At 45.2% G+C, this 8,983-nt stretch overlaps 1 protein-coding gene across 1 annotated transcript in view; it reads right to left on the reverse strand.

Moving 5' to 3' along the window:
• The window catches only part of PROKR1 (prokineticin receptor 1), an 18,613-nt gene that overhangs the window by 7,802 nt on the left and 1,828 nt on the right, over positions 1–8,983 (reverse strand). The window contains exon 2 of the mRNA XM_010845323.1: positions 5,685–6,329. Within this exon, the coding sequence (XP_010843625.1) occupies positions 5,685–6,271 (587 nt within the window). The 5' untranslated portion in view covers positions 6,272–6,329. The remainder of the gene's footprint in view (positions 1–5,684; positions 6,330–8,983) is intronic.

An 8,983-nucleotide genomic window follows, 5' to 3' on the forward strand; every position in this document is an offset into this window, starting at 1 on the left:
ATGTTTCAATGCTATGCTCTCAAATCATCGCACCTTCTCTCCCCCACACTGTGTTTAAAGTCTGTTCTCTGTGTCTGCATCTCCACTGCTGCTCTGTAGATAGGTTCATGAGTACCATCTTTCTAGATTCCATATGTATGAATTAATATACAGTATTTCTCTTTCTCTTTCTCACTTACTTCACTTTCTATAATAGGCTCTAGGTTCATTCACCTCATTAGAACTGATTCAAATGCATTCCTTTTAATAGCTGAGCAATATTCCATTGTGTATATGTATAATTTCTTTATCCATTCATCTGTCTATGGACATCTAGAGTGATTCTATGTCCTAGCTATTGTAAATAGTGTTGCAATGAACATTGGAGTACATGTGTATTCTTCAGTTATGGTTTCCTCAGGGTATATGCCCAGTAGTGGGATTGTTGTTGCTAGTTTTATTCCTAGCATTTTAAGGAATCTCCAGTCTGTTCTCCACAGTGGCTGTTTCAATTTGCGTTCCCACCAACAGTGTAAGAGGGTTCCTTTTTCTCCACACCCTCTCCAACGTTTATTGCTTGTAGACTTTTTGATGATGGCCATTCTGATGGGTGTGAGATGATACCTCATTGTAGTTTTGATTTGCATTTCTCTAATAATGAGTGATGCTGAGCATTTTTCATGTGTTTATTAGCCATCTGTATGCCTTCTTTGGAGAAATGTCTAAGTCTTCTGCTCACTTTTGAGTTGGGTTGTTTGCTTTTCTGGTATTGAGCTTCATATGCTTGTATATTTTGGAGATTAGTTCTTTGTCAGTTGTTTCATTTGCTATTCTCTCCCACTCTGAGGATTGTCTTGTCACCTTGCTTATGGTTTCCTCCTTTGTACAAAAGCTTTTAAGTTTAACTAGGTCCCATTTATTTTTTAGAGCAGGTCCCTGTTCTTTCTGATCTCTACTCTCTTACATTCTTTGCTCTGTCCCCACACCTCCTGTCCTCCCCGGATCTCACTGTCACCTCAAGCATTCTCACCTCTCAGCTTTTGCAAACACCATTCTACCCTCTTGGAAATCCTTTCTTCTTCTTTACTGATAGTCACTGGTTGAAGCCAAGTTAAAAATCTGCCTCCTGCATGAGGCCTCCTTTGACTCTTCTGGTATCGGATGATCTTCCCCTTTTCCAAATTTCATTTCAAACTGACGCTTTACTTCCCCTCTAACTCTTCCGTGTTAGTTCTCACCCCTCCCTGCGCCCTGGATGACAAGCTTCCCAAGAAAAGGGATCATGTCTTACTTCTTTCATAACCTTTGCTGACTGTGAACTCCAGGTACTTAGAATCTTAATAAAACGTCACCCTCGACAAGTACCTAGCCCTGGATGAACAGAAATGTAACAGGCCACGGTGACAGTTCTCAAAAAAATTGCAACCTGTTTTTGGAAAACAGAAGATCAATGTGTTTACCCAGCATGAGACTGGCAGGTGGTCTGGAGCTCAATAATAAGACATTGGAAAAACAGATGAAAAGATTCCAGCCGTGTTCTGTAGACAATGGTGGTGTTAGAGGTCTTTCAAGCAAGAGAGGGAAGGGTGTATGAGGCAGAAGATGAATTTGGCTGTAGTCTTGCTTTCTTCCCTCAGTCTACAGGGCCCTTCTCACAATTCCTACAACCTTCAATTTTTCTCCTATCTTGAGGCCTTTGCACCTTGTGTCTGAAATACTCTTTCCCAGTCTTTACAAGGCCAGTTTTTTTTTTCCCCTCCATCATTCAGAGATCTGTTTCAATATCTCTTCTGAGACACTTTTCCTGACTCCCACCTAGAGCCTCTCCCACGCTCCGTCACTCTCAGTCTCTGCTTGTGTGTCTGTCTGTCTTATTGAAGAACACTTAATTTACAATGTTGCGTTAGGATCAGGTGTACAGCAAGGTGCTTCAGTTATGCTTACATGTACTTGTTTTTCGGATTCTTTTTCATTATAGGGTATGTATATTTTTGCTTTTACTCGGAGTATTTCTAATGTTCTGAAATTACCTTCCTTCTTTGCTTGCCTGACTGGTCTCTCTCCATCAAGCTCCATGAGTGCAAGGAATTTTTTTGCTTATTCACCATCATTTCACCAGTGTTTGTAATAGTATTTGTCACATTGAAGGCTCTCTATAAAAATGCATTGTTTGAATGAACAAATGAGTAAATGAATGAACGTTTAGGATGGATTGTGAGGGAGTAGGGTTGGCAAAGGGGCAGAGCCAAGAAACGCTGGTGGCAGGAAGACCAAGAGAAGACTGTGATAGTTCAGCCCTTGCTGGAAAAGTGGGAGGTGGGAGCAGGGGCTGTGGGTGGGGCGTACTGTCAGGCCCTGGGAATAAAATGAATGGTGGAGAAAGGGAGAAAGCAGCAAGGACAAAAGGGATTTGCCAGGTTAGATGCCTGGGAGAACCATGGAACCAATAGTAGAGACAGAGAATAGGTAGGAGATAAATAGTTTTGTTCTACTATAACTTGAGAGCTGTATTTCTTAGAAACTTTGTAGTATTATTTCTTTAATCAAGTCATAAAACAACCACTGTGATGAAAGCAAAAGAGGCGAGCCAATCAGAAATAGTCATAGGTTATCTGGTTCTGTTATTACTGTTCCTTTAAAGGGTAATTTACATATTATAACATCCACTGTTTATTTAGTACTTACTCTGCTTTAAGCATTGTTCTAAAGAATTACAGAGTCCCTTGGACTGCAAGGAGATCCAACCAGTCCATTCTGAAGGAGATCAGCCCTGGGTGTTCTTTGGAAGGAATGATGCTAAACCTGAAACTCCAGTACTTTGGCCACCTCATGCAAAGAGTTGACTCATTGGAAGACTCTGATGCTGGGAGGGATTGGGGGCAGGAGGAGAAGGGGACGACAGAGGATGAGGTGGCTGGATGGCATCACCAACTTGATGGATGTGAGTCTGAGTGAACTCCTGGAGTTGGTGATGGACAGGGAGGCCTGGCATGCTGCAATTCATGGGGTTGCAAAGAGTTGGACACGACTGAGCGACTGAACTGAACTGAACTGAACTGAAAGAATTACATGTGTTATTTCATGTTATCTTTAAAGCAATCCAATACATTAAGTTTTCTTATCATTCTTATATTATACATGAGAAAACTGAAGCAGAGAGGGGTCAAATAACAAAACCCTGAAGCCAATAGACAGTGCAGTAGGAGTTTAAACCCGGGCAGACTAACTGCTTGGGATTCTCTGGTGGCTCAAATGGTAAAGAATCTGCCTGCAATGTGGAAGAGCCCAGTTGGATCCCTCTTTGGGGAAGATCCCCTGGAGAAGGAAATGGCAACCCACTCCAATATTCTTTCCTGGAGAATTCCTTGGACAGAGGAGCTTGGCAGGCTAGAGTCCATGTGGTCACAAAGAGTTGGACGTGACTGAACAATAGACTAACTGCTCATACCATTCTTACAGAAATTTATAAAATTAAAGATATTTTTATAACTGTGGGCATATTTGTTTTATCAAGATAAAAACTAGTTCCCAACAACAAAATCAAACCTGAAAATCACTGATTAAATCCTGAACACATGAGGCCAAACAGGAATCTATTCATGAAACTGAAACTTGACATGTAAAAACACATAAAAATCTAAATAATTTGAAACAAAGATCACAATCATCACTAAATGAACTTAAGGCGTTGGAGCAGTCAGTTATTCGGCCAAGGCCATTGGATGGTCCCGCGCAGGCAACACCGTTTCCTCCAGTGTCTGGGTTCAAGTTTCCAATCACAACACTACTCTAAACAAGAGCAGTCCCCAGGATGCAAGCATGCTCCCAATTAAAATCCCTAGTATAAAAGAAATGCCTGCAATATTTCAGACAAGCTGAGTTTCATATGAAAGTTGAATAAGAATTTGAAAGAGTTTGGTAGATGGAGGTGAGTTGATTGACATAATAATAGATAATATTATCTTACATGTTCAGAATAGCCCGATGTCCTGATTTTACCCTGGCTTCCATTCCCCTTGAAGCTGCTTCTTCCTTCAGTGTTACCCCTTTCCACCAGTAGGCCCCTCCCTGGTAAAATGGGTCTCACGCAGGCAGCAGGGGCCCACCCCACAGCAGGCATCTACCTACTCGCCCGCAGTGGCTAGGAGCACCCTCTGTGAAAAGATGTCCTACTAGGGTGAAACTTAAGGAAATGACCCCTTTGTTTTGTCCTGCTCGTGTGCTAAAAGAGATGGTGCAGCTTCCACTTGCAGAAAAGTTCAGAGACAAGGTCTCTGGAGATCTTCCTCAACAGCTGTGAGGAGGACTTGGGAAGCAGGTGCTCCTTCCACATGTTCACCCAGAGTCTGTTCATGGGTAGACAGAACACCATGGGGCTCCATGGCTCACCCTGAGGACCTCAGCCAAGCCTTCTTCAGGGATGACACTTCTGACACCTTCTACAGATGACAGACCAAGGGCTGATTAATGTGCTAACCCTCTGACATGCTTCTAGGTTTTAAAGCCAGGCTCCTTCTCAATCCCCTCTCAATCCCGGGATGTCCTGATTGCAAGGAGTGGGCCAGATGCCACCAGAGCCCTCGGGCCATGGGACACAGAGAGCATCTGTGGTTCAGGCCCTCTGGGTTAAGACGGAGAGACAGACTGTTCAGATCCAAGTACACAGAGGCCCAGTCAGACCTTCAGGGTATCTGTCTCTACACTGCAACACAGTGTTTTGTAATAAGAGTTCAACTTTGGGCAGACGAGCCTTCAAAGACTGTCCCAAGGGCACAAAAACCACTCTGGTCCATTAGCACAGGTGATTATACTAAATGAAAAGCCTGAAGATATAAGATTGGCAAAGGCTGCTCTTACTGATTTTATTTATCTTACTAGAATCAGCTCTTCTGTACTGTTGCACACTAATGTATGAAAAGGAGCAAACTGATTATTGCAACAAAAACAAAGAGTAAGTAAGCATATGCTTTGTTTTGACTTGTTTTGTTTGTTTTTTCAAAACAAATTCCTCAACCTTCTTTAAAATCAACCAGTGTTAACACTGTTCATCTACTATAGTTGTAGTAGTAGTGTTAGTCATTCAGTCATGCTGGACTCTGTGTGACCCTATAGACTGTAGGCTCCTCTGTCCATGGAATTCTCCAGGCAAGAATACTGGAGTGGGTTGCCATGCCCTTCTCTAGGGGATCTTCCCAACCCAGTGATCGAACCCAGGTCTCCCACATTGCAGGCAGATTCTTTCCATCTGAGCCACCAGGGAAGCCCTAATCTACTATACCCCAATATAAAATTAAAATTTTTAAAATAATAATAACTATTAAAAAGTCAACTGGTATTAGTAGGGTGTCATGTTTAGTATAGTAGGTCTTGATGAGATAGAAACCTCCTTTAAGATTACCAAGTTGACTCAGGAGGTAACTGCCTGCAACTTAAACTTCTCCCTCCACACCTCCTGGTGGCTGTCTGCCTCTAGGCCTTGGACAGCACCTAGCAGCAAGTGCATAGCAGAGAGATCAGCAGCCTTCTGGCTACCCAACTCTAGGGGCCTCTACTATCTCCTGACTCCTTACAGCTAGAAAACTACAATTCTCACTTTCAGTAAATGGGCCACCTTTGGCCCCTCCATGCATCCACAGTTCTGGTGAACACAGATACCTCTCATCAGTCACAGCTGCCCTTCCTTGGTGGTCCCCACCCCCACTCACCTGTCGATGGCGATGGCCAGCAGGGCGTTGGTGGAGACGTAGAGAGAGACCGTGCGCAGGTAGTTGACAGAGGCGCACAGCACGTGGCCGTGCTCCCAGGAGAGCTGGCGCACCACGTAGTAGTCCATCTCGAAGGGGCAGCAGACAATGGCCACCAGGAAATCAGAGATGGCCAGGTTGGCGATGAGCAGATTGGTGAGGTTGCGTAGCTTCTTGTAGCGGGCCAGGGCAGCAATGAAGATGAAGTTGCCGATACCACAGACCAGCATAATACCCACCAGCGCCATGCCAATGACAATCTTGGCGGCAAAGAAGGTCCGGGAATTGGTCACATCCTCATCTTCATCCAAGGGCATATCATAGTCACCGTAGCTGAAGTTGAAGGGGAAAGAAGCAGCTTGGGCTCCGAGGGGGTCAAGCAGAGGGAAATAGTTGGTTGACGTATTGGTGGCATTCTCATCCATGACCCCCATGGTGATCTCCATCTGGCTGGTTGAAGCCTTGAGCCACACTCTTGGGAATTCCTCTGGGGTGATGTTGCTAGGCTGAGGTCTCCCTTTTCTGCTGAAACTCAGCTTTTCCTTCATGAGTCAGTGTGTTCCTGCAAACATCCATGGCGTCCAGAATCCAAGCTTCATCCTAAGCCTTTGAAAGACATTACACACAAACCAGGCCAAATTTAAAACCATCGTGTAACCTAAGCTGGCCCATTAGGCACCTGCCCAGAGTGAGCACTGGGTTGGAATAGAGATAAAGGAACCAGGGGAAGAAAACAAAGGAATCCAAACCACATACCCACTCATTTTGGTAAGGTTAGATTGCCATAGAGACAAACAGGCACCAACTCAGTTTATTTCCATTCCACTGAAGATTCTGAATGTTGCACTTTTTCTCAGGGGCCAAAGTAAGGAATGTGGGGAGGCTGAAGAGAACCAAAGTAACCTGCTCCAAACTCCTTTCCTTGTCTCAACAGCCTGAACTATGTCCTTGTGAAATTGTCCCATTCTGTGGCTTAAAAGAAATTGTTCTGAATCCCATTGAAGAAGCAAGGCTTTGAGACAAACCTGACTACTCTCCATGAGCTGGCCTCCTTCCTTCTGACAAAACACTGCTCTAAAATCACAGAGCCTATGTAGCAGCTGCCTTTCCCTCTCCTTACTGGGTTTCCTATTCCTACATCCAAGGCAGCTGAGACCCTAGAAGCCACACACAGCATTTACCAAGGCCTGTCCCCAGACAGGGGCTGCAGGGTGAATTCCCAGCCTAATCACCGAGTGACTTAGAAAGGGGACACCGGAGCAAAGTCCTTCCTAGGATGGTTGTGTGTCCTGAGATAAAGAGTTTAGACATCCTCCAGGCAAGAGCTCAATGATGTCTGTAAAGCATTGAGCTCTGTGGAGAGGGAGGGTGTTACACCCTGCTGCTAAGTCGTTTCAGTCATGTCTGACTCTGTGCGATCCCATAGATGGCAGCCCACCAGGCTCCCCCGTCCCTGGGATTCTCCAAGCAAGAACACTGGAGTGGGTTGCCATTTCCTTCTCCAATGCATGAAAGTGAAAAGTGAGAGTGAAGTCCCTCAGTTGTGTGCGACCCTCAGCGACCCCAAATGAATCAAGTTTAATGGTTATAAATGGGGTTGGGAATGGCACAATCAGACTGAATTTTAGAAATACCACTCTGATTACAAAGTGGAGAACAGGTTGGAGGCTTTTGGAATTTTGTGAGATCACAGTGATGGACAAGATGGACAGTAGGGGGAAGATGGAAGAGAGAGGGAAACAGAAAGGATTCAATGATAGACCATATGTGGGAGACTGGGAAAGCCAGAGAAGTTAAAAATATTTCCCAAGTTTCTAGCCTGAGCAAATATGAGGTGTTTTTTTTTCTCCATCTACCCAATGTGGACATTAAGAGGTTATGTGACTAGCCCAGGGCTGTTCAGCTTGTAAAGATTGGAAATGTCTTTCTGCAATTATTGATAGTGATTTTTTCCCCTTCTATACAGTTTATTATGGCAACTTTCTAAACCCAATTGAAGTTTCAAACAGCCATTAATGTTTCATCTGTACTCCTACCTACTTCTCTCTGCCCCCTATTAGATTATTGTGAAGCAAAACAGATACAGGTATTTCACCTGTAAATATTTCAGTATATCCCTAGAAGATATAACTCTTGGGCTTCCCTGGTGGCTCCGTGATAAAGAATTTGCCTGCCAATGCAGGATACACAGGTTTGATCCCTGATCTCGGAAGATCCCACATGCTGCAGAGCAATTAAGTCTTTGTACCACAACTATTGAGCTTGTGCTTTAGAGTCTGGGAGCTGCAACTACTGAAGCAGTTAGGCTCTAGACCAGGTGCTCTGAACAAGAGAAGCCACCACGATGAGAAGCCCGAGCACCACAACCAGACAATAGCCTCTGCTTGCCACAACTAGAGAAAACCGTGAAGCATTGAAGACTCAGCACAACAAAAAATAAATTTAAAAAAATTTAAAGTAACTCTTCCTTAAAAAAAAAAAAACCAAGATGATGCTTTAAAGAAACAACCATAACCACTGTTGCACCCTAGGACTGCAAGGAATTACTAGTGAGGACCCAAGCCTCCTCGGTCAGCTGCAAGGAAGAGGAGGGTCCACCTGACCCAGATGCTGCGGCTGGGGTATCAGGAGGGGTTGTCTGCTGCACCGATGGGGACAGAGAGCCAAGAGCTAGCTGGAGTCCCCATGTCCCCTGCACTCTCCCTGCAGACCCAGTCCGTCCCACAGTCTGCAAGAATCAGACCAGGTTGCTGGGATAGAATAAGAAGGCTGGAGTCTGCAGAGCTCCGTGGAGGGCAGGAAATCCGGAGAGGGAGGGGAAATGTGGGAGTCTGAGGTTCCTGGGACAGGGAGACACAAGGAAGACTCCAAGGACCCCCAGGAGAGCTTGCTGTCCACATCCCTCAAAGGTGACACGCCTGGAGCCTACCTTTGGGGGTAGAATTAAAGCGCCTCTGCACCCTGGGGAGGCTCGGCCCCAGTTCCATCTCTCCCCCAGATAGCTTTTTCCTCTTCTGAGCATCAGTTCTGCCCCTCTCAGGCCCTGCCCTTGGCCCCTGTCAGATGTAAGAAGCAGAATCCAGAGCCTAAACGGCAGAGGATGTCAGGCTTGCCACCCAGGCAGGAAGGACCCAGTCAGGGTGGGACAGTCCTTGTCCCTGGCGGGCCCTGTGTGTCTCCGAGGCAGGGCACCTCTGGAAAAGGCCCTGCAAGCTTGCTACCTGGAAGACTCAGTCTTTTTTAAAACAAAGAGCATAAAA

The sequence above is a fragment of the Bison bison genome, unplaced genomic scaffold (assembly GCF_000754665.1).
Source record: "Bison bison bison isolate TAMUID 2011002044 unplaced genomic scaffold, Bison_UMD1.0 scf7180017864215, whole genome shotgun sequence".
Lineage (NCBI taxonomy): Eukaryota > Metazoa > Chordata > Mammalia > Artiodactyla > Bovidae > Bison > Bison bison.